The sequence below is a fragment of the Rhinichthys klamathensis genome, unplaced genomic scaffold (assembly GCF_029890125.1).
Source record: "Rhinichthys klamathensis goyatoka isolate OS25496 unplaced genomic scaffold, OSU_Roscu_1.1 h1tg000937l_1, whole genome shotgun sequence".
Taxonomy (NCBI): domain Eukaryota; kingdom Metazoa; phylum Chordata; class Actinopteri; order Cypriniformes; family Leuciscidae; genus Rhinichthys; species Rhinichthys klamathensis.
Genome location: NW_026607265.1, coordinates 211,637 through 237,196, shown reverse-complemented (window position 1 = coordinate 237,196; position 25,560 = coordinate 211,637). Strand labels below are relative to the sequence as shown.

At 36.9% G+C, this 25,560-nt stretch overlaps 3 protein-coding genes across 3 annotated transcripts; 1 reads left to right on the top strand and 2 right to left on the bottom strand.

Annotated features, from left to right (window-relative positions):
• The first annotated feature begins 1,142 nt into the window (after window positions 1-1,142).
• Window positions 1,143-4,592, top strand: ifi35 (interferon-induced protein 35). The gene is made up of 10 exons (XM_056244186.1): window positions 1,143-1,159; window positions 1,647-1,676; window positions 1,778-1,843; window positions 1,923-2,081; window positions 2,155-2,271; window positions 2,429-2,573; window positions 3,270-3,376; window positions 3,499-3,685; window positions 3,781-3,887; window positions 3,961-4,592. The coding sequence occupies exons 2-10, from the start codon at window positions 1,665-1,667 to the stop codon at window positions 4,168-4,170; spliced, it is 1,110 nt and encodes a 369-aa protein (XP_056100161.1). The 5' UTR covers window positions 1,143-1,159; window positions 1,647-1,664; the 3' UTR covers window positions 4,171-4,592.
• An 804-nt stretch (window positions 4,593-5,396) lies between these two features.
• On the bottom strand, window positions 5,397-17,934 carry bcat2 (branched chain amino-acid transaminase 2, mitochondrial). Its single transcript, XM_056244184.1, has 11 exons — window positions 17,724-17,934; window positions 16,041-16,115; window positions 15,347-15,547; window positions 14,589-14,699; window positions 14,322-14,441; window positions 13,030-13,193; window positions 11,762-11,904; window positions 9,088-9,173; window positions 8,152-8,292; window positions 6,763-6,837; window positions 5,397-6,664 (listed from the first exon to the last, which is right to left on the bottom strand). Exons 1-11 carry the CDS (start codon window positions 17,739-17,741, stop codon window positions 6,623-6,625), a joined length of 1,176 nt encoding a protein of 391 aa, XP_056100159.1. The 5' UTR covers window positions 17,742-17,934; the 3' UTR covers window positions 5,397-6,622.
• A 989-nt stretch (window positions 17,935-18,923) lies between these two features.
• hsd17b14 (hydroxysteroid (17-beta) dehydrogenase 14) lies at window positions 18,924-21,236 on the bottom strand. The gene is made up of 9 exons (XM_056244185.1): window positions 21,074-21,236; window positions 20,949-20,987; window positions 20,755-20,858; window positions 20,227-20,293; window positions 19,940-20,031; window positions 19,729-19,833; window positions 19,587-19,654; window positions 19,332-19,428; window positions 18,924-19,247 (listed from the first exon to the last, which is right to left on the bottom strand). The coding sequence occupies exons 1-9, from the start codon at window positions 21,159-21,161 to the stop codon at window positions 19,104-19,106; spliced, it is 804 nt and encodes a 267-aa protein (XP_056100160.1). The 5' UTR covers window positions 21,162-21,236; the 3' UTR covers window positions 18,924-19,103.
• Between the last annotated feature and the right edge of the window lie 4,324 nt (window positions 21,237-25,560).

The following is a 25,560-nucleotide window of genomic DNA, read 5'->3' as shown; positions in this document are numbered from 1 at the left end:
ATGTTGCTTTCTATAAATGATAATTCTCTAGGCAGACTTAACTATACCGCTCTAGTGCCCTCCTGTCAGAAACAGAACAATTCCCCATCAAACGGTGATACAGAACGTGGGCACACTTTCCACCATACATTTATAAAAGGATGTGAGGACTGAAAAGCCAAGGCCAGCATGCTTTATTTTTTGCTTTCGTTTATTTCGTTTTTTGAAGTCGTTTATGGGCCTTCTTTATCAGACTGGCCATTGTTACTCCAGGTGAGCTCATCAATGAAATGCACTCCTATTTGAAGCTGGGAGACCAACTCAACGGCTACTCCTCCGATGTCTATAGAGGAGGGATGATACCTCCCTTCCTAAAATCCACAATCATCTCTTTTGTTTTTTCACATTATTGCATTGGTTATTTGCTCTGCACCAAACCTCCATTCGTTTCACCTTCTGTCTGTACTTTGACTCATTGTTGGAAATGAAACCCACCACAACTGTAGGCCTATATCGTCTGCGAACGTAATACGAGTGCTCAAACCTTATACAGTCTATGGCTCGAACACGTGGCTGTGCAATAAGAAAGTGTACAGAAGGGGGCTCAAGACACAGCGCTGGGGGGAGCCGTTATTAAAAATAATGGTGGAGGATGAGAGGTTATGAATTCTGACACTGTAGCCTATTTGTTAAGAAATCCAGCAGTATCCAGTTACTAATGAGGGTAATATCAAGCCTGTGTTCTTACAGAGTGATTATCTGTGGTTGTTATCATTTGTAGCCTAGTCACACTGAATAAAACGTAGGCTATGCTGAATGATGTACATTTTCTATTTAAGATGAAGTTTTAAAAACTTTCATTTAGCAACTCTGGCACTACCTGAACTTTTATTTTCTTGTAGCCTGCAATTTTTTGTTGTTGTTGTTGTAATCAGATAGAAAATCCCAAATTTTGTCTCTATCACTAATTATCAACAAAAATTAGCTAGATTTATGGCACAAAACTTTGATAGGCAGTCCTAAATATATAATAATAACGTATACTGGCACACTGTTGCAATAAATATACGTTAAATGTATGTGATCAACACCACCCCCTTGCGAATATTGATTACTCGGAAAGCCGCCCTTATAGCCTACCTGAAACGAAAGCGAAACTGCTCTCTACTACTTCATCACGGTATGTGTGTTGTCTTATCTGTTTATTTATAATTAGCCTTGCAAAATGAGTTATAATTGGGCTACACAACAAAAAAGTAGGGTAGAATGGTTTTACCGAATATAGGTCACTCAACTCGTTTATTGTACGATGTTTTGTCGTTGTTAAAAAGGTAGTCGCGACAGACGCAGTGACGTGAAAGTGTTTAATGTCAGCATAATTCAATTTAAAAAAAAAAGAATGAAGAAAACAAACCAAATAAGTAAAAAAGGTGTATTTTCCTGTTTGTTTCATAGCGCTTTTTTGCGACGTCAACAACTCGTCTTGCTGTTGAGTTTCATGAGTCATACTAAAGCTTTAGTAACTACAGTTTATAGTTTATAAACTGGAATAGCTGAGTTCGGACGGAAAAAAATTCTATATTTTCTATATTTTAAGAATCACATAGTTTATAAAGAATGATCTTCTTCTGTCTTCTTGGGTAACCGTGCTTTCTGTTTGGTCACAGGTTCTTGCGTTGGTAGAAATGTCTACTGAGGTAAAGGAAGTGATCTGACAAAGGTTTTTTTGTTGTTGTTTGTTTTGCATTTGATTCTGTATTTAGTACATTGACCCTGTTTGTCTTGTCTCTCAACTCAGGATTTCTCTCTTGTTATGGACGGTGATTCTTTGGACAGTAAACAGAAGGAGATCCAAAAATGCAAGGTTTGTGAGTGGCTTGTTAAGCTGGATACCTGTCAACCAAAATTCAAGGCATTAACCATTATGTCCATTCTGTCCGCAGAAAATACATGAAGCGTTATTGAAGGATCAAAAATTACTGAAAGATGGCATTGATATGAACAAAAACTTTGCCAAGGAATTTAGACAACGAGCTGAGGAGAGGAAAGTGTCAATTGAGGAAGAAACCAAGAAATGTACTAAGACAATTCAGAAAGAGAAGGTCTGTATTATAAGATATACACATAATATAGCCTAGCCTATATTAGTTCGTTAATGGGTTCCTCTGTGTGCAGGAGAAATGCAGTATTATACAGGAGGAGCAAAGCAGGCTACAGATGGACATCATGAAAATGAAGGAGGAGTTGCAAAGCCTGGACCGTAAAAACAGCAGTCTGAAAAAACAAACTGAGGTTTACAGTGTCAAAATATATAAAATATATTCACAAAATTATTTTGACTAGTATTCTAAACATTTTCTATATTTTCCTTTATATTCATATACATTTGACCCTAAAATCTCAAATGCATCAACTGTGAGATTAACACGACTGTACGTTGACTCCACAGATCTCTACAGCGGTGCCTGAGAGGAGAGTTGTTTTTCAAGGAAAGACAAAAGAGGGTGCGCATGCTGTGAGTTTCGATGTGAATTCCCGTATAGTTTATCCGATGGAGGGTGGAACAGCATTGATCACCTTTGAGGAAGAGGATGGTATGTAGCATCATCACAGTTAAACTGTAATTAAGAATTTCTACTCATTTACGCAACGTCATTCCAAACCTGTATGATTTTCTTTCACAAAATAAACACAACACAAAATAAGATATTTTAAGTAATTTTTCTAGTGTTTTTGACCATACAATGAAAGTCAATGGGGTCTGAAAAAACACTGAACAACTGAATAACCTTTTTGACTTAATTGTCCACAACAATATTCGAAGGCCCCCAACCATATCTTTATTTTTAAAACTTATTTTAATAAATGGTCACTCTTAGTTCTTCAAAGAAGAAAAAAGAGAAACAAACAGTTGTTTTTATTATTGTTTTAAAGTATTCACTATAAAAAAAAAAAAGATCAATAAGTTATAACAACATGTTTTTACATTGCTTTAACTCATCAAAATAAGTTTGATTTTCAACTTTTTAAGTTATAGTAGATTCAACTCATTTTTTAAGTCAGTTAAATGCAATTTAAGTTGAAATGACTTAAACAATAATTTAAACCAACACATGGTGACTGTACTAAAAAATGTATAGCAGCAATTTTTTTAAGTGTTCATTGCATGACCAAAACACAAAACACTGAGACATTTTTTTTTAAATCACTGTAATACACAGGCTTTTGTGGATTATTGTTTATTAACTTCTCTTCCTTCATTCAAATCTCTTCTGATCCTGTATCTTTAGTGGCTCAGAAAATCTTGAGCCAGAAGCAGCATAAGGTGGAGCTTGGGGACTGTGCCATCACTGTGCAGGCTAAACCCATTCAGTTCCTGGTACCTGATTATGTTGAGGTAATGGAGACAAGCTGACTTCTGTTTACCTACATGGATTGTATGTATATTATGGACTGCATTGTGTTGCTATGGAATATCATGACATAAAACGTCTTACTCTTTCTCTCTCCATCTGTTAGATGGAAACACAGGTGTGCCCACGCAGAATCCTGGTCTCTAACCTGCCAAATGAAGAACCTGAGGACAGAGCACTGGACAAACTGGATATCTATTTTTCTAAGAAGAAGAACGGAGGCGGCGAGGTGGAGGACACAGACATGCTGCATGACTCTGGCACTGTGGTCATTACCTTCGTAGATGATAATAGTACGTTAACCAAATTCATGCAATCCGACATATCTCCGCACAAGATGCTAGAAGTGTTTTTCTAATTCTTCTATTTGTTTCTCATTTGTCTTCAGTTGCCAAACGTCTCTCAGACAAACAGGATCATGAGGTAGATTTTGGTAGGAAGAAGTACAAGGTGAAGGTCACTCCATTCCTCAATGGCGAGATTTCACAGATGAAGGTATGTCACGATACTTTAAAACTGTTAATACCGGTGTTGATAATGATGTAAACTGACTGTTGCTCCCTCTCAGATCTGTAACTCCGATTGCATGCGCACAGTGCTGCTTACGGGCATCCCTGACATCATGGAGAAAGACAACCTACAGGACAACCTGGAGATCCACTTCCAGAAGACAACCAATGGTGGAGGAGAGGTGGAAGGCATCCTCTACAACCCTCTGGGCCACACCACCCTGGCTTTGTTTGAAGAAGACTCTCCTAAAGACAGCCAGACCGAGTGAGAAAGCTAATAAACCTCTACAGCCCAGAGATCTAATGCTGCCAGTAGATGACAAAATAGAGAATTTATTCATAATAGACTATATGAAACTCTTTATGAACTTTGATTTGGGACTCAAGACAGAGTATGGATCTAATATGTACTTCATAATCCTTTATAGTCTATACATTATATAATAACATACTCCATGGATACAATTTTTTTCTTATTTACAATCCTTAGTTGTATTCTTTGTCTTTTGATGATACAAATGTTGTCAGATTGAGTTGTATGGGTTAATCTGAATCACAAACTATTGCTATTTATGTGAAAACAACAAAATCTTAAATAAATGTGACAAAACCATCATTGTGATGCTTATGATACAGTAATAGGAACCTATTGAAACCAAACCCAAAACAAAAAAGAAAATAGAAATTATATTCTGCGCAATTAAGACCATTTTTTTCTTTTACATGACACAATCTTATTTTGTTTAGATTTTTTTTCTCACAGTTCATTCTCATTACTGTAATAAAATGTTTTTTTATAATTTGTCATTTACTTATAGTGATTATATCTAATAAGATTAAGAAGCTATTAAGAAAATACATTTCAATTTTATATTACAATAAGATAAAAAGTCAGTCTCACAAATACTACCATGAAGTATTCATATTTTACCATTTAAATAAATCCATATTTTGTTGGCATTACAGTAATGAGAAATGTTGTCAGAAATGTGCTTATTTGTCACAGAAAAAAAATTTAACAAAAAAATCGTAATGTTACTTAAAACAAAATATTTTTCGCTAACACTATTTTTCGGTAACTTTGCACCTACATGTCAACTACCAATCATTAGAGTGTTAGTGATTGTCTGCTTAATATTTGCTAACACTTTATTTTGATGCTCCCTCCACAGACATGACAGTAAGTAACTTTGCAAGTACACGTCAACTTATTCTACTAACTCTAACCTGACAGTCTACTAGAGTTAGTTGACATCAGGTTGACATGCAGTTGCAAAGTTACTAGTTAATAGAAAGTCTAAAGTGGACCATCGAAATAAAGTGTAACTTGGGATAAAATATAAATCAGACATGTTCTTGACAAGTGACATTCAGTCACTAATGTGTGCAGGACATTTTTACAGCGACAAAATAATTTATGAAACCACGCATGAAAGCAAACTAGACCTGCAGAAACAAATATTTGTAGGTGGTTGAAGCAATAGGCATGTTATACTTTGGACGCAAATGGAGTTTATTTGTAAAAATACAGTAACAGGAAAAGTAAAGACATCTCCCCCAAAAACCACCAAAACAAACCAACCATGAACACAACAGCAGCCCCCTCAGCACAGTAATGATAAATGTATAAGATAACTCAAGAGACGAAGTAACAGCCAACTCCATCAGGCACTTAGAAGAGAGATGTGGAGTGCACGGATTAAAATGCAAGTTTAAAATGAAGACGACAAAAAAAATGAAATAAGAGGGTGTTCACAAAGAATAAAAAAAAGACAGCCGATGTGTATTCTAGCCATAACCACTAAAACGACACCAGAAATAAGTTAAAACCAATCAATTCTACATGTTCAGCAAACATTACATATTTAACACACATGTAAAGGTCACATTGCTGTACCAGATATCATATAGTCAACACACACAGCCTAGTGATGATCACCTACGATTATCACATCAACATTTTTCTAGTGGTCTCTAAGAGCTGCTATGTCTGGGCTGTCCTGAAGCCCTTTGTGCGTGCATAAGTTCAGCTCACGGTTTTAAATCATCTAAATCTGGTGATAATATATTGTCCTTGAAGTAGCATCCTCCTCTAGATAAACATATACAATAATTTACAGTTTCTTTACATTTTGGACATAAGAAGACCAATTTAGTGTATTTTAAAAGAAAACAGAACGGTTTAAATTGAAGCAAAATGAATAAATGCATGTCCCCTTGATAGTAAGAAAAGCATGACAGTACGTTCTCTTACATTACACAAAATAAACAAGCAGCCTCAGCGAATGAACATTTACATTAAAATCAATATGTGCTGAAGTCTGATCCTTCTCAACTGCCTGATTTCTTACCCCTCAATATACAATTTTAAATGTTGATAGTTACGTTTTCAGCTATTTTAGGAAATGGCGAACACGACTGGTTGGAAAAACAAAAGACAACCTTAAAGACAGGACCAGCAACTACATCAAGGAGAACATATTTGCTTGTGCCTTTGTACCTAGAGCTACTTGTATATGGCTTATGACGCTTGTGCTCGACAGGTTTAAGGACGATTTCTAGTGCAAGCAGGATGTAAAGTCATTTGGAAAGACTATATATTTAATAGGTGGTTTTCCATTTAGAAAGGTTGTTGTTACTGTAGAATAACACCCCTGTCAATTTAGTCCACACAAACACGTGAGATGAGAGGTTTTAGACACGAAACCTGCATGAGATCAGTTAGACGACCAGCGGTGCCCAGTCCTTCTGAGTGCGCCCATACTGTACATGGAGAAACAGAGCAGAAGTTTAGGATGGAAAAGGAAAATTATGAACTTATTATGAATTCAAGAGTAATTCCAAAAGTAACAGGATTTTACCTGGATGTCAGTGAGCTCCTTATGGAATCTCTTGGCCAGGTCTGGACCGTTCTTCATTGTAGGAATTTGGTAGGTCTAAAAAAAAAAGGTTTTCAATAAATGTAGTAATATATTTCACTTCAACCAGCACACTCTAGGGGTGCTTCTCAATTCTTATTGGTGCATCCTCGTTTCCTTTCCTCATGTCTCAGCTCCACCCTTTGTAGGATGCGAGGGAAGGCTGCGAGGAAAGAAAAGGAGGACGGAGGAATCGAATGAAAGCTTTTTTATATATTGGAATACTTGATCACTCGAGCATCACTTCATACTTCACTGATGACGCTCATCAGCTGCGCTCAAAGGATCTGCCCATATGTTGTTAAAGTTTGTTTTTTTAAGAAATTCATAATAAATAATAATAAAGCAAGATACCCTGTTGAAATATGTGAGATGTGTGGTTTATATAAACGGCAAAGGTAAAGTATAAATTAAAATGATTGTGACCGACGTGAAGGGGGAGGAGAATGAATACGTGCGTCACGTTTAGTCGATAAAACACTTCTGCAAAGGATACACCAGTGTATCCTCGCTCATAACTCCTCTGAAAGCTTCCTCACTCCTCGTTCCTCTCCTCCTCGTGGTGCAATTAGAGAATTGAGATGGCTGAGCTCGATCAGTTTCCGGGTTGTAGTATGGAGGATGGAGGATGGAGGAGCGAGGAAACGAGGAGGGATATTGAGAAGCACTCCAGGTGTTTACAAGTGCTGTCAACAGAGACTGACAGTTATTCGTAAACTTAGACACTTGTCTGTTCCGCCTCGCTGTCGTCTTCTTTTGTATCACAGTATTAGTGTATATATATATATATAGTATATATAGACAGTTCTAATGTATGGTGCCATTTGTTTCTTTCGTATGTTAACAGTTACCAATCTGCCAAAAGATAACATATTTATCTAGTAAAATTATTGGTATCCCTAATTTATCGGGCAGTGTCTTTACATTCACGCTCTGTAACGCACATAAAATCTTAAATGACCTAAACCACCCCGTCTATCAATATTTCATTCCCCTTCCTTCTGGCCGTAGGTATAGTTTACCCATGTGTAGTAAGAGTTTTGTTCCTGTAGCTATACGAGCTTTAAATACATAGGAAATCGGCCATTGATGCGTCATCTTATGCTTTCACTTTTCCTTTCTTTTTTTTGTGATATGTGATATGTCTGATTGTTTTGATTGTGTTATGATAAGTTGATAAGTTAACATGTTTTGTGTCATGTTATGTACGCATCTGCGGTGGAAACAAATTTCCTCTTAAGTACAAATAAATTATCATAATTTTTATTAAGCTGTAAAAATGCATTCAATGGACATTTGCATTAGAGAGCCGAAGTGTGCATTTCCTGTTACCTTTCCTCTGTAGAGCAGACTGCCAACTGGACACACCACACAAGCAGTACCAGAACCGAACACCTCCAGAACCCGTCCATCATCTAAAGCGCCTATCAGATCCTGCATTAATACTTGGCGCTCTGTCACTTTGAAGTCCCCCTAAAAAACACACACAACCGTTACAAAACCTACTGTGGTGGAATCATGATACAGGTATGGCAAACAGACATCTTGGTACTTGATAAATTAAATAACATGCTATGGAACGATTACCATAGTCATATACCAGCTGTTGGGAAACTGACTCGTGAGCCACACCTGGCTCTTTGACAAAAAACACGTCTCACCAGGTCTCGCACTCTTTACCAACAAAAAGCCATGCACAATTAATTCCATATTGCAACTCTATTATTTGTTGTATATTTGTTTGTTTTTAGTTGTCTATGGACCTGAAATAAAAAGTTACTAGTATTGAAATGGTATTGAACAAAACTTTTTAAAAATAATATTTATATATATATATATATATATATATATATATATATATATATATATATATATATATATATATATATATATATAATTTTTTTTTGCTGTGGCTCTTTTGTAAAAATGCATTAACCAAAAATGAAAAAGAATTGTTCTTTGGTCAAAAAAGGGCTCCCAACTCCGTTCATATACTATGGTATGGTACTAAAAAGAATAGCATGGTGTTAGCATGGCACATGTCCTTAATGTGTCATTGTCATATCATTGACATTGTTATTAGCGTACAAATAGTTCTTTAATCAAGCAAACTTTTTGCTAATATATATATAATAGACAGACAGATAGATAAATAGATAGATCTAATCTTCCTTCCCTGCTCAAAATCCCTTTCACTTGTAAGCAACTCTCCATTTCACTTTTTCTTCAGCATTTTCCATTAGCATTTCATATTTCTCTTTCTCTCACCCATTCTCTTGCGAGGTCCAGCAGCGCCTGCCTGGTGACTCCTGGAAGAATGACGCCATCAAGTGGAGGGGTGACAAGCTCTTTCTCTACAAAGACACATAAATGTCCACAAATAGATTGAGATACATTAGTACATATCGCCAGCAGGGGGAGACAAGCATCATCATTCCACATGGAATACTGAACTATAAACTAAATGAACATCTTGCCAAAATATACAGCAGGGCTCACTGCATGAGAAACTGTATCCCACAATGCAATGCACTTGAATTGACCTGGCTATTCTGAGAGTGAGATATGAACCAAAAGCAATATCCATTGTGATTTTTAACACTTGCTTTTTTTTTGTCTCTTCAGGGCTCCCACACCTTTTGATACATTTATTTCCATATATTTTCCATTCCTTCATGATTATCGAATAAGGATAGAAAAAAAAAACACAGATTTTAAACAAACAAAGAACAAGTTCTAGCCAAGTAAATATTTTAGAGAAGAGCACAACTTAAGTTATAATTTCTATAATGAATATAATTAGACATAGAGATTATTCATTTTCAAGACTTTTCTGGGCCTGCATATCTTAATTTCCTGCTATCTCTGACAGGAACTGCAGAAACCCTGTAAGGTATTTTTACACATACACACACGGTTTACAGGGACTCTCCATAGGCATAATAGTCTTTATACTGTACAACCTGTATATTCTATCCCCTTACATTAAACCAGTGTTTCTCAAACTTTTTCTGCCATTCCCCACTTTGAAGGTAGAGAAGGGTTCGTGCCCCACCTGTCCTCATGCAATCGCCCCAACAAAATGTTAATAAACTAAGCTTTAAGTTAAAATGTATTTTATTAACATGACATTTTAAAAACATAAACATGACAGTAGATAAAAATAATAATGCAATTGTGTTTGTATTTTGCCTCTGATAACATCAAATTCAGAAACGGAGAAAATAAAAGTGTGGACTAGATGTGCTTTGCTTTATTTTGTCACTTCGCAAACTGCATCCAAAAAGAACAAACAAAATTGAAAAAGAATAATAAAAATCTTTCCTGGCTCAAAACGAGGCGGAGGTGGTAAAATCCTAATAATGTACGTATTTTAGGTATTTTTATAATAATAATTGTATTTTGTATTTTTCGAAGACTATCATATAAGCTACTGTGTTTCCCACAGTATTTTGTGTGTGGTGTGGAGCTCTGCACCCCTAGGGGGGTCCGGGGGCATGCTCCCCCGGAAGAAAAGTTTGTACGTTTTAAAGATAAATTCATAAATATGGTGCACTTTGAAAGTTAAAAATTAAGTGATTAACTAATTTAATGTCTGCAATGAGCCTGTTTTTTAGTAGGCTACACATATTTTCTGAACCAGAAAATCGCCGCTCACCGCTTGACATCACAACTATTCAGTGTTTTCAACCACATAATGTTTATTTTAGGTTTCAGACATTTAAATTCACATAAGTAAGTTATTAAAAAAGCAATACATTTAGAGTTTGTCAAATACACACTTATGTCTATGGAAGCGGGAATAATAATTATTTCCATTATAATTAGATGACACGTATTATTCATATCAAATACACATCGTGTAAGTAAATTTCAAGTTTACTCTATGCTTCTCTCAGTTCACCAGCCACTTACTTTCATACTTTCATTTCGGGAGAAGTGGATAAATTGACGTTTGTTAAATCCAACAGATCCGATTCTCTAAAATCCGGCATAAACTAACGCCCATCGCGTATAGCTCAACTAAGGTGTTTAAACAACAAAACACATCCACTTGCTCATATTTGACAATCGGAATATCAGATATTTCCTGCTATAGCCAACACATTTGTGAAATAAAAGCAGATAATCAGTCATTCAGCGCTATTGTGGCTGCGGTGTGACAAGCAATGACGCGTCACCATGGAAACCATAAAGGGATATGATCTAAATAACAGGCGCCTCTAAAAACGTTTAAACTTACGTGTGAAAAGGTTAAGTAAGGCTTCCATTTAAATGTGTCGTTGTTTTGTTTTGAGTTTATGCTCAATAAATAAAGGAATTAATAGAGATGGGCACAAAAATGACCACATTTTCTCCCGTTTGTCGCGCCCCACTTGTCATGTTTCTATTCCCCACCAGTGGGGCGCGCCCCACACTTTGAGAAACGCTGCATTAAACCTACCCCTAAACAGAAAACTTATGCGAGTAATGCGACGTACTGCTGATATTTACGCTACTTCCGACGTCACAAGTTGCGCTTTAGGCGTAAGTAGACTGCGTATGGCCGTTTGGATGGAAGCTAGAATTTTACTTTGTAGCGAGTTAAATATGGATATTTTTCATACACAAACTCATCGCTTCACTTCAGAAGGCCTTTATTAACCCACGGAGTGGATTACTTTTATGATGGATAGATATGATGGATGGACTTTTATGGACTTCAAAACAGAAACGGCCGTTCACTGCCATTATAAAGCCACTTTATATAAGAGCCAGGACATTTTTTTACATAACTCAGATTGTATATGTCTGAAAGAAGAATGTCATATACAGCTAGGATGGCTTGAGGGTGAGTAAATCATGGGCTAATTTTCATTTTTGGGTGAACTATCCCTTTAATTTGTGTAAGGGTGAATTAAGACTTTTTAAGACCTTCAGAAACCCTGTAGAAGCTACTCACCTCCTTTCTCTGTGGTCCAGTAGATGAAGAGATTCATGGTTCCGACCTCAGTGATCTCCTCATTGTCTCCGTACAGCCAGAGGACCTGCTGGCAGCCCTGCCTGGCCGCCTCGCTCTGAACGGCGATTGTCGGTCCGTAGTTACTGGAAAACATAAAGCCACAATTACAGAGCTGCATTCAGGGCACAAAAACAATGGGTTAGTATGTTTAAACCAAACATTTGAAAAGGAAGAAGTTTATAACAAAGAGTGAAAACACTGATTCATAATATAAACAGACATATGCTGTCTACACATTATCTGAACACTACGGGACAGCAGCAAAAAGCTTTGCTAAAGTGGACTTCAAATACTTAATGGGACAGTGAGACAAGGACTGATAAGAGAGTTGAGACAGATACAGAATATAAACAGAAGCCAGAGCTGTATTAGTGTGAAGGGTCAGAAAACCGCTGAGGATTTACAACAATCCACATAAGCACATGACTAGCTTAATGCAGCCTGTGCAAGGCTGAAATTCTCTGAATGACCTAAATGTGAACATCTACTCATAGGACTCCACATTGGTGCAAAACAACAACATTTACTTTGAAGCATTCAAAGGGCAATGGAGTGTGACAAACAAATAATCTCCAGCCGAAGTGTAACTGCTCTTCTGCAATTCATGACTTCACCATTTAAACAATCGAGAAAATGCCTCACTATTCCTGCAACAACGGGAAACTGGATACAAGTTTAATGCAGAGAAGTAACATTTGAAATGCTTTTCAATAATGCTCATTCAATAATAGTAGAAATAGTACAAACCAGAGAAAATGGTTTCAAAAAGTTCAGTGACAAATATAAAGGTCCCACTTTATATTAAGTGTCTTAATATAAAACTGCTATGTACTAACACACTGTTGACCCTTTCCTTACCCCTTAAATCTGCCATACCACCAAACCTGTCTCAATAGCAGCAAAAGTGTTTTGCTGTACAACATGAACACAATAATTACATTGTGCCTTACATTTTTTTTAATGCAAGTAGCCAAGTACATAGTTGTTAAAAACACCTAATATAAATTGTGACCAAAAATAATAATTAAATAAATTAGCAGGGTTAATTAGGCAAATGTGTTTTATTAACACCAAAAAAATAACACCAACATTTTTCCATCAATGAAAAATATTTTCATTTTATTCACGTTGTACAACTATGTATAATGTATGCTTATGCTCATTTGCTAATGAGGAATATATGTGACCAAGTCTTTGTGAAAACTCACCCTCCCATCTTGTATTCTCCAACGCCGCCCCTCCAGGCCCGAACGTATCGAGGATCTGCCAGCAAAGACACCGGACTAAAGGCTCCAGTTGCAAAATAAGGTCCAACGGGTCCAATAATGACAAAGAGCAAAGCCTGACCAGCTCGAGACACACCTAAAGAAGGCTGAAAAAAATAAGGATGGTCACAATTAAAAATGAAAAGACCAAAATCATTCAACAGATTACACTCACTGGCCACTTTATTAGGTACACATTGCTAGTTCTGGTTTGGACACCATTTTGCCTTCAGAACTGCCTTATTTCTCATGGCATAGATTTAACAAGGTGCTGGAAATATTCCTCAGAGATTTTGCTCCATATTGACATGATAGCATCACAATTGCTGCACATAGATGATGTGAATCTCCTGTTCCACCTCATCACAAAGGTGCTCTATTGGATTGAGATCTGGTGACAGTGAATTCATTATCATGTTCAAGAAACAAGTTTGAGATTACTCGAGCTTTGTGACATGGCGCGATATCCCGCTGGAAGCAGCCATCAGAAGATGACCACTGTGGTCATAAAGGGATGGACATGGTCAGCAACAGTGCACAGATAGGCTGTGGCATTTAAACAATGCTCAATTGGTACTAAGGAGCCCAAAGTGTGTCAAGAAAATATCCCCCACACCCTTACATCACCAGCAGCAGCCTGAACCGTTGATGCCAGGCAATGTTTTTCCAATCTTCTTTTGCCCAATTTTGGTGTGCCCGTGTGAATTGTAGCCTCAGTTTCCTGTTCTTAGCTGACAGGAGTGGCACCTGATGTGATCTGCTGCTGCTGTAGCCTATCAGGTTCGATGTGTTTGCGTTCTTCTGCAAACCCCGGTTGTAACGAGTGGTTATTTGAGTTTCTGTTGCCTTTCTATCAGCTCAAACCAGTTTGGCCATTCTCTTCTCTCCTCTGGCATCAACAAGGGAATTTTTTGCCCACAGAACTGCCACTCACTGGATATTTTCTCTTTTTCGGACCATTCTCTGCAAACCCTAGAGATGGTTGTGCGTGAAAATCCCAGTAGATCAGCAGTTTCTGAAATACTCAGACCAGTCCATCTAGTATCAACAACCATGCCACATTCAAAGTCACCTTTCTTCTCCATTCTGAATGCTCAGTTTGAACTTCAGCAGATCGTTTTGACCATCTCTACATGCTTAAATGCATTGATGTACTGCCATGTGATTGGCTGATTAACAGGTGTACCTAATAAGGTGTCTGGTGAGTGTATATTTGAACATTTAAGGTTTCTTACTTCAGTTCCTATAAACGTGGGTCTGATGTACAGACTGGCGTCTGTGGAGTAAGGAACCCATTCTTGGTCGATCTCGACCAGCTTATTGATACACTTAACCAGTTCGACCTTATCAAACAACTAGAAAAGACAGACAGGGAAAATATGTTGATGGAAAGAGATATAGTCCACAGATTGGCTCATTTGAAATGTGATAATATCAAAGAGCATCAGTCAATAAACTAAAGTAGGTCTGTAAATGCCTAATTGGATAAGATGAAGACTAACAGGTAGGCAGCTCCTTTCAGAGCTCCGGTACATTCGCTCCATATTCAACATAGGTCTGAAGAGACGGATACGGTTATCTACTCCCCGGAAGGCCTTCATGCCCTCAAATAGCTGCGAATAAAACAGAAGAACAGAAAAGATCAGACTATATATATATATATATAATATAATTATAAATATTGTTGGTACTCAATTATTAATAAAAGTTCTTATTATTATCAATGTTGATTTTTTTTTGTGTGCAGATTCATTTTTTGTGGAAAGGATGATACATGTGATACAATTTTTTTTCAGGATTCTTTTAATGAATAGAAAGTTCAAAAGAACAGCATTTGAAATATAAGTCACTTAAATAAAAGTCATCCTTGATGAATTAAAAGTATTCATTTTTGACCTCAAACTTTTGAGCGGTGCTGCATATAACCTTCATTGTTGAGCTGAATAATTAACTATATATTAATCAATAATATTTTATAAAATGTGTAAAAAGAAGATTATGAATTATAAACACACACACAAAACAATAAAAATAAATGAAGACAATAATAAATGAGATAAGTACATTTATAACTTAATTGCAATTGTAATATAGAGGAAAAAATTGTGCAGTCATTATATTTCTAAATTTGTACATGTCTTGGTGCAGAGCATCTGACAGAATTCAGGTAAAAACAGCAGAGTTGGAAAATAAAGCCAAGTTGCTTTTGGCTAAATGAGAAAAAGATGCTAAGAACCATGTGATTCACACACTCCCTTACCTCTATGGAGTAATGCAGGGCTGAGGAAGCAGGATGAAGGGACAGATTCTGGAAAGGCTTGATCTGAGGTGTCTCCCATCCTCCTGCAGCAGACCAACTGATGGTCAGCATGTGGTCTGAAAACTGCTTGCCAAACACAAGGGTCGAAGGGTCCGGCTTTGGCTTCAGTACAGGGTTCCTCTCTATAGTAAGATCTGCAGCCTGACACAAACAAAAATGGAGAGAAAGACAGAAAAAGAGGGAGAGAAAACGAAAAGACAGAGAGGGGCGGGGGAGTACAGCGGGCATGTGGACAGGTGTTTATTATCATTGATTGCACATGCATTTGAAAAATGAATCTGGATTCATCATGCCAGTCAAGCTCTTATAGAAATTGAATTCAATTAAATTGCAGTGAGAATAAAGGAAGAAAGAAAGCGTGCAAGAGGGCAAAGGCACAAAGAAAAGAGACGTCAGATCCCACAAGGTGACACCGTGGCCTGCTTAACACTTCAGAAACTACAACTCAGGATGAGCCGCAAAACTTTACAGGTCTGGAAAACATCTGCATTGCCAAAAATGTGATTTTACCGACTCTGAGGTAAAACTGAAACAATTGCACAAATTCACAAGACCTGAGGCCCAGGCTAACCAGGCTGGTGGAATGGAAATAAAAGTGGTGCGTGAACCTGGCTTGACAGGTTTGTTTTAATACCTTGAAGGAGGAACTGACGAACCGCAACGACCCACATGACAGGGAGAGAGGATGAAGAAAGCGTCCATTTAGTGCCTTAAAACACAGAAACAGAGTGTGACTTCAACCATTTCCTTTCATGTGTTGTTTTTGACAGCTGCTGTTTAGCCCTCACGAGATGTGAAGGTTGAGTATGTACCATCTGTATATGTACCTGTATTTATGCACAAGGAGACAGCTGGGTCACACAATAACCGTGCTTTTAATAGCTAAAACCCCTGAGTGAATCAGCAAAGTGAAAGAAAGTATTGCTTTCTAAAACTAAGACACACACCAGTAAGCTCCTCTTCTAATTCGTTTTCTTTGCATGTTTTATTAGGCATTTGTTTGCCTAATAAATAATGTAGCATGGCTACACCATAGCTTGCTGCTCGGTCTGTTGGGTAAACTCTCTCAACTCTGTGCATAATTTGGCAAACAATGCGTCTTATGGAAAGATGCTTGACCATTAGTTGAAGTTCCTAAAAAAACTAGCCTATATTATTGCAACTAGTATTAATTTTAATTAATAGCAAGTAACCCAATAGTTTCTAGTATCTTTTTCAACTTCACAAAAATAACCATTCATTAAATTAGCATTTACTTCTTTGCTACTAGCCACTATCCAGGTATGGTCAAGTAACTATAACACCTCTGGTACTGGTAACAAATTGAAATGTGGATAGAATCCAAAGGTAAAAGTTGAAACGACTCACTATTTAGTATCCCAATTATAACTAGTATTAACTATTGAGTAAAGTAGTACAAATGTCTTAGTATCTATCTGGAGAGTACCATCTAATTCAGTTAGTATGATTTCTTATCTCACTTGTTAACATATATTTACCCCGACATATGTAATGAATACTAGTCAGAACCTTTTAGTTGAATATAAAAAAACTAGTAAGATTGAACATTTAGTTAAATGTAACTAAAGAATAAGAACTAACACCTAATGGCAAGTCTCAAGTAAAACAGGAATAGGTACCAGCACCTGGACTACATACTAGTTGGAAATGAGTAGATATATCACAGATCCATATTGATTTTATTTGCAAATATGAACCAGTAAAAGTTACTTGTTGGATAGTGACTAGAAGCAAAGGAACACTAATGTCCCGTGAATAATCAACTACAAAGATATGGGTCACTACTACTGTAATTAATAGCTACAAGAGCTCTGTCTAACAAATAGTTAAATTGAAAGTAAAATTAAAAATACAGCCTCATAGTTCTAAAATACTAGTAATTAAAAAAAACATGCTGGCAACATAAATAGATAATAGTTATGTCATTGAATGAATGTTAAGTCTGCATCCGGAAATACGTGGAATTTAAGCTGCAGTCATTAATAGCGCAAGCGTTCACCCGCGATTTGCAGGTACATTTGAAAGCAGAAATTCAGAGTAATACAAAATAAAATAAAAACGTTTTAACCTAAATATAAAACCAAACACTTAAAAATATCCCTCCTGCACTTGTGATGATTGAAACTTGAGTGTTGTCGATTTGCAACGTCGATGACCCGCAGTTTAAATCTGCTTAATATAGTTCTGTTAAATATACTCCCGACACACGTCGAGTGTGTTTACAGAGCCATTAATTATTGATAGAATGATTTGGAGATGTGGTGGCGAAGATAAGTGAATTGATCTTTGAACTCACCGTCCTGAGCGCTGCCATTGCTGCTGAGAGATGAATGGTAAACTAGTCCGAGTGGGAGCAACTGCCCCAGACTGACGGATCTCTGCGTTCCGGATTGGAGCCCTGAAGAAACAACGCAAATGTGCTCGGGTTTTAAAACAGTAAAGCTTATTCTCATCCTTTTCAATACAAGCCAGTGTGATATTCGCATCAAAATTCTTGTTCTAAATATATTAGATGCTGTTATTTGTTATGCCACTAGGATAAGCCTGCAAAACTAGAAACTTTCTAAATGAGTAGAACACTTTTAGATTTCTGACCACTCATTCGATAATCTTTAATAAATAAGTATGAATCGATTATATCATTACATCTTTATTTGAATTTAAAAATGCATTAATATTACAAACAAAACAATTCCCATCCATCAAAGGGTTAATAATAACCCGCGGGTAGGAGTGACGGATCTCTCGTATCTGATTGGATAAAACGAGTTGTGGTCAAATCAACGAGGTTAAACAAGGTCATGAGAGAAACATTCCATTCATGTGTATGTGAGGCGTTGGTCCGATCCGGCTTAATGATTGGTTTTTAGAAATTCGAGGAAATATGTTTTATGTCAATACCTTCAGATGATGATGTCATACAAATAAATATAGGCTGTCAACTGTGTTGGTCGCTTTAGAGTTCACAGAAGACTGAAACCCAGTTTCTGTTTGCATAATTAATTGACTGTCTCAAACTTTCAAATTCAGGATTTACTAGCTCTTTTAATGGCTGTATCATTTTGATATCAAAGGACTCACGACAGTGTGAACACATTATTTGTCTTACATTATCTCAGAATAATCCCTTGAGTGGCACTGGACATGTTAAAGAAGGTCTGAAGTAAAATAATTTGACAACACGTGTACAATAATTAAGCTTTTTAATTGGTAGCCTACAAAAAATTGCAGAAATACAATGTATGAAACAAATCACATCCTATCAAGAGTCATTTATTAAGTTTCAAAAATCACTCAATTACACTACACAGTTCAAATACAGATTATTATGTGACACACTGGCCTGGAAATGTTTACTTGTAAACATCAGTCTTTGCAAGCTCATTCATGGTAATGTAAATTACAGTTCAGGTCCCTTTCATATAACTACAGTAATATTTGCATTAATAAAAATGAAAAAGCTTTTAGATTAATTAAAATTTTGTACATAACATTGTACTTATTTGTATAATTGCACTTTAACAAAGGCACCTTAACAAAATTAACCAAAATCTCATATTTTGTTGGTAAATAGTTGCATTTTGAAGCAGCACTGCCTCAAAAGCATCAAAAAAGCTGTCTGAGAGGAGGAATGAAACCATATTATCATTTCAAGGACCTTTCCATCATTGTTCAGTTATGGAACTTGGCTTTTGAAGCCGTAGTTCAGTTCGGCCCCTCCGCTTAGAAACAAATCTATCCCAGTACAGAAAGTGGCATCAGCTGCCAAGAAAAGAGCAGCTAATCCACTCTCAGCCTCCGTTCCCATTCGACCAATCAACTGTTGAGTAGAAAATTGTTACTATAACATATCCAGCAGAACACCAGCTTCTTCTATTGCTCATTTGCCCTTATGAGCATTTACCTGAGAATTTTCTCCCCCCTTAATAGTGGTAGAAGGGTTTTCGGTTTGGCCAGCAAGCTCCTCCCACAGAGATGTCATTACATTGCCTGGAGAGATGCTATAAAAGAGTTTGAATTTAAAGCCTGGTAATAAACATAATTAACAAACAATGTTCACAGATGGAAATTCCGTAGGATCAGAGAAAATAAACGAGTAGTTTATATATAAATAAAAAAGCAAGGAACCGTTAGATGGCAGGGTGATAATGTCACTCACCAGTTGACTCTCACTTGATAGCGACTCTCATCCACAGCCATTGCTTTAGTCATGGCGGTGATCGCCCCCTTGTGGAAATATGGAAGTATTGCTATTACTTTCAAGATGATCACTTGCATTTGGCACAATCAGAAAAACTCACCTTGGTTGCTACGTAGGTAGCTGCGTCTTTCTGACCTATAGAGGCGACAAGGCTGGATAAATTGATGATGTTTCCTTGCGTTTTGCGCAGATACGGCAGTGCATACTGCCCAGAGGTAATAAAAAGAGGTTATAGTTAAAAGATAAAATAAAAATATCAGTCATACTGCACAAGTAAGGAGACCAGAGTGTTATGTTACTTGAGATTTTACCTTGGAAGTAAGGAAGTAGTTGATGAGGTTCAAATTAAGCAGGTCTCTAAACTCCTCAGCAGTGGTTTCATCTGTGGGCTTGTGAGGGGGGTCTGATGTATCATTTAGGGATTTCAAATAAAATCAGTATTATTAGACTATTTATTTATTTTTAATCATTATTTTGAAATAAATTATTATTACTTTCTAAATAAATGTAAAAGTCCTTGGTTAAAATAATCACCACAAAATAGTGTAGAACAAAATAAAGTTTAAACTTTAAGTACAAAAAAGACCCTTTGACTTACGCCACCCAGCGTTGTTCACCAAACAGTCGATTTGTCCAAATCTCTCAATCGTCTCACTTATTAATCGCTTCAAGGTAAGATATGATAAAAAAAAAAAAAAACAATACATTTAGAATATAACTTTTTTTTGGTTCTTATATAAGCTATTATAAAATGAAAAATCATACATAATCCGAATTATTTAATTTTATATATATATATATATATATATATATATATATATATATATATATATATATATATATATATATATATATATATATATACGTATAGCCTATAGTTATATATATATATATATATATATAAAGCCTTTATACATTATATTTTACAATACTAATCTCAAGTTTTAAATGGAAACATTTTTCAAACATGAAAAAAAAAGAACCCTAAAACCATAAAACGTTAAACTGCTAAAGCTTTAATGAATGAATAAAGTAAAGTTTGAGAGGAAGAAGATAAAGGGGTAGGACAGAGACTGAGGTGAGTGACAATTATGAATGCAACCATACAATGAACGCCTGTGCATACCTTGATGTCATCTTCTTTTGTCACGTCACATGACAAAAACATGCATGATCCCGGCCCTTCCTTATTCAGCACAGACTCAAGAGACTGGCCAGCTGGCAACTCAGCTGACAGTTATAGGAAAAAGAAGGAAACGTTATCGCATTTATTGCTGTAATCAACCAATCTTCAAAAGTATATTCAAATCAATCACATACTCTCTTGAGCGCAGAACACAACTTTGGACCCATTTTGAACTGCAAAGCAAACAGGACAATATTCTTATTCACTCTTCCTTTACTTTCGATTTATTAATGGAAAGATATGTTCTATAAATCCTTACCAAACACTTTAACGATGCCCCTTCCAATGCCTCTAGTGCCCCCAGTCACGATGACAACTTTGTTGACATACCGCTGAGCACAAGCCATGTCACTACTGTGCGCTATGCGTCCACGTATGCGTAGCCTATTAATGCAGGAAATAAAATAAAAATGGCAAGTGTCTGCACCTGACAGTTTCTGCTCGGTTACTAATTCACTAAAATCATATGATAGAAGAAGTAGCACCCGATATCACGTGTGCGTGCTTGCGCGTGTCAAATAGAGAAGTTCGCTTCCTGGATTCTTCTTTGTTTCGAATCGCTTTTAACGAACTGAATGAACCAGTTTACCAAGTCCGGCTGAATCGTCTGAAATATCCTATAGGCCAGTGGTTCCCAAACTGTGGTCCGCGGACCACTAGTGGTCCGTGAGGGTACTGCAGGTGGTCCGTGGAAAGACAAAATAAAATACAAAATAATTTTTTTTTACCTTCATTTTACCAGGAAATTCCCATTAAAAAAAAAAAAGTAAAAAGAATATGTAGGCATATATTGATATAAAATTTAAATTAAATTGTCAAGTTATTGTGTGATTACTAAAATAGGCTAGTGGCCTATTTCGGATCGGTGGATAGCAAGGTTCTCTGAAGAGAAAAGAGGCAGAGGCAAATATTTTGACATTTATATTAAATATTTGTCTGATTTTAATTTCACCAACAGTAATTCTGGATTGCCTCCACCAAACAAGTAAATAAGAAATAAGCAAATCAGAACACTGCTCGCCAAAACAGCAGTATGCGCGCAAGCGTGAACCACTAGTGTTTCTTGCTGTATCTTTTACTGGGGTCTCCAACACGTCGCTCGCGAGCTACCTGTAGCTCGTGGCCTGATTGGAGGTAGCTCGTCAAGGGCTACATATCGTGTCGTTTGCGCTCTCAAGTTCGTTATTTCACGTAGGCGCACGGCAAGCCCGCTCATAATTGAAGCGACACGCTCATTTTTTCCAGGTGCAGCGAGATGAAAACACCTGAACTTTTCATAATGCCGCAAACGCACCGCAGTTCATGTGACAAGAACAAACCAATCAGCTTCATCCTTTCCGTAAACATTGAAAGCTCAGTCAACATGAACAATGGGGGTGCACCCGGTCCCAAACACTACGGGTGTTTTTCTCTTCTCCGTAAATAAATCTTGAAGCAGAGCTATAGCAAGCGTTTTTCGATGGTGTAAATCTATTAGCTACTAAAACTTCTTTGTCGTTGTGGAGAGCGCAGTGCATGGTTGCATAGCAACGACAGACAGCACGGGAAATCGGACCGAATTTTACTATTAATAATAAAAGATTGCTAATGTGCATCAATGTAAATGGCAAGTAATTTATCTTTTTTTGACTAATTCTTTTTATAAAAATGATTTAAAGGCTGAAATATGTGAGGTTTATCTTTTTATAAAACCTTTTTTTTCAAAACTTTATTTGAATTTCATTTTACTATATGGGTGGCAGGGGTTGGCGGCAGTGCAAGTATCTGGATATTTGCCGCGGGGCGAGGGCTTCGATTACCTCTCTCTTTTTTGACCATACATGTTTGCATCCCTGAAATGAACCTGATTATGCCCTCGGGCGCTTGAGTAAATAAATAAATTAAATATGTGGGAGCCGTTGTGTGCAGTAAACGTTCTTTTAACAAGCTGTTGTACTGATGTGATGACCAGTTATAGTTTTAGTGCTAGTAAGCCTATTTAGAGGTGCGGATTAATTCAGGTAGGACTGTGTGTAGACATATTTTATTATGTGTATTATGAGGTGGTCCGCGAAAATTCTTGATTACAAATAGTGGTCCACACACACAAAAAGTTTGAAAACCCCTGCTATAGGCTACCTGATATTATGGAGTTAATATTGTGCCATAATTAAACAAACAAATCCAGCATTTTGCAAACAAACTCGATCTGTTTTGCAAAGGAAACTCGACTCGCAAACAAACAAAGCAATGTGCAAGTAGGCTTTAATGGTCAATTTGAGCGAATTAACCTTTTTGAGGTTTTCTTTTGCAAAATGTTATTACATATCTAGGCAGAAACCCACATTAGCACTTAACACTTCACTCTCTCTAGGATAGGGGAATCTATAGGCCTAAGCTGAAAGCTCTGCCATCACATTTTTGTAAACGTTACATTTACTGAACGAGTCTATTTCTTTCGTTCTCCATAAATTAATGAGAACATTTCATTTAATTGAAAGGAGGGTCCCACTTATTTATTTAATTAGTAGGAATTCAATCAGCTTAACTGTTAATGTAATAATGAATGAACAAAACAAACAATATGATGTAGGCCTATGCAGTGCCCAAATTATTATTTTGGGCAGACAAATGAAACCCTCTTTTCAATTAGCCTAAATGAAATGTTCTCATTCATTTATGGAGAACGAAAGAAATAGACTCGTTCAGTGTAGACATAATCTAATTTAGTCATTTTGCAGCGCGTCCGATGTAGAAAAAATGTAAAAAACCAACATATAATGGCAGAGCTTCCCCTATCCTAGAGAGAGTGAAGTGCTACTAAGTGGTAATGTGGATTTCTGTCTAGATATGTAATAAACATTTTGCAAAAGAAAACCTCTAAAAGGTTATTTATAGATAAAGGCCACATTTACACATAGCCGGGTATTTCGAGAAACGAAAACCCGCGCTTTCTGTCCCTCCTTTGAAAATGTACGTACAGTACTGTCCTTGTCCAGAAAGGATATATAGAAATCATCAAAGTAGTCCATGTGACATCAGTGGGTTAGTTAGAATGTTTTGAAGCATCGAAAATACATTTTGGTCCAAAAATAACAAAAACTACGACTTAATTCAGCATTGTATTGTCTTCCGGTTCTGTTGTCAATCCGCTTCAGTGATGCTGCTGACGTAAGACGCTGCTGACGTGTAATCTGGTGCGTCCGTGTATTCAGGTTCAAATAAATATGGCTGGGCAAAAAAATGCAAGTCTTCCTCCGTGTCGAAATCCTTAGACATGTTTGCGAAGATTGTTTTGTTTACAGCGTGCGTCTCCCTCAGACTATAAACGAAGCTCGGGCGCACTGATAACACATCAGAAGCGTCTTACGTCATCAGCGTCACTGAACGCAGGTATACACTGCGATTTTCATCCCATTTTGAGCCGAATTCTCACTCATGCGATTCTTTTTCGGGTCCGGCCGATTTTCAGCTTTGTCATGCGTCGTTTCGTTTGTCGTGCAGTGTACAGGGGGAAACGAGAGGCGATTAACCTCTCCCGTGAGGCAATCTGTGAAATATTATCTAGGCTTCATTTATTTATATTTGCAAAACACACTGTGCGATTTTCGTCCGACTTTGAGCCGAATTCTGACTCGTGCGACTCTTTTTTTGGGTCGGGGCGATTTTCAGCTTTGTCGTGCGTCGTTTGTCATGCTGTGTTCATGCAGTGTACGGGGGAAACGAGAAGCGATTACCGGTACCTCTCCCGTGAGGCAATCGGATGGTCGGATGGATAGCTGGCATGTCAGAAATTTTGCTCCTCGTGACTATATTGCACTGTTGAAGCAGAGCTACCTAAACTCAGTGCTTTTTCCCTCACTGCGCGAAAACAGAAGTTTAATCATTTCATCTGCAGCAAGAAAGAAAAAGAAAAGAGGGAGACTATCAAACTAGCTACACATTACTATTACTTACCTCCAGTTTGTGTTGCAAAATGGATAAACCATAGGCTACCCACGTCTTCCAAGCCACCTGCGATGTATCTACACCGTGCCTCTTTAATTTGTTAAACAATGTCCATGTTAAACAAACTGGGTAACGCTTTAGATTACAGCCCGGAAAGTACTGTGTAATTAAGAGGAATTTGAAGTGTAACTTTCTGTAATTATAGTGTACCTATAGTACTTACATGTAGCCTAAGTATAAGGGAACAATATGTAAAGTTTGGGGAATAAAGGGGTAACAACCAGAAGAAATAAAAAAATATTTATACTGTAAGTATTATAGAACTAAGGGGTACTTATTCTACTGTTATGATACAACAATCTTACATTTGGGAGCAATTTAGCGAGAACATACACTGCGTACCTTTTTGTAATAATTGTGTACCAAGGCAATACTGTATAGGCTTTTTTTTTTTAAATGACAGGGTAGGCCTACATATCTATGCATTTATAAAAATAAAAAAAAAGTGCAGATGTTTAAGTTTGGGCTAACATGTTTCAAGGCAAGAAAAGCTAAGACTATTGCCATTTTTTTAAAATATATGGGAAATGTATCTGGTTTCATGTGGTTACAGGGTAAGTGGTGCTTGTATAATAAATAAAGGTTTCCGAGTCAGTGATATAAGATTGTGTATGCATTTTTATTGTACTTACCCTGTAACTACATGAAACAAGAGGGTAACAAGAACCACTTTAATTTACAGCCCGCAATGTTACACTTACCCTGTAACTACATGAAACAAGAGGGTAACAAGCACCACTACATGAAACAAGTGTATCT

Bases quoted from the DNA above. Each gene is read 5' to 3' on its own strand.
- ifi35 (XM_056244186.1), top strand. The intron at 3,377-3,498 runs GTAATGGAGACA...TCCATCTGTTAG, and splicing joins TGGTACCTGATTATGTTGAG to ATGGAAACACAGGTGTGCCC. The intron at 3,888-3,960 runs GTATGTCACGAT...GCTCCCTCTCAG, and splicing joins GCGAGATTTCACAGATGAAG to ATCTGTAACTCCGATTGCAT.
- hsd17b14 (XM_056244185.1), bottom strand. From the start codon at position 21,161: ATGGCTTGTGCTCAGCGGTATGTCAACAAAGTTGTCATCGTGACTGGG. The intron at 19,834-19,939 runs GTAAAATCTCAA...ACCTCTGGGCAG, and splicing joins ACTACTTCCTTACTTCCAAG to TATGCACTGCCGTATCTGCG. The intron at 19,429-19,586 runs GTGAGTGACATT...ACTCTTTTATAG, and splicing joins TATCAAGTGAGAGTCAACTG to CATCTCTCCAGGCAATGTAA.
- bcat2 (XM_056244184.1), bottom strand. The intron at 11,905-13,029 runs GTGAGTTTTCAC...TATGTTTTCCAG, and splicing joins GGAGAATACAAGATGGGAGG to TAACTACGGACCGACAATCG. The intron at 6,665-6,762 runs GTAAAATCCTGT...CTCCATGTACAG, and splicing joins AGGAGCTCACTGACATCCAG to TATGGGCGCACTCAGAAGGA.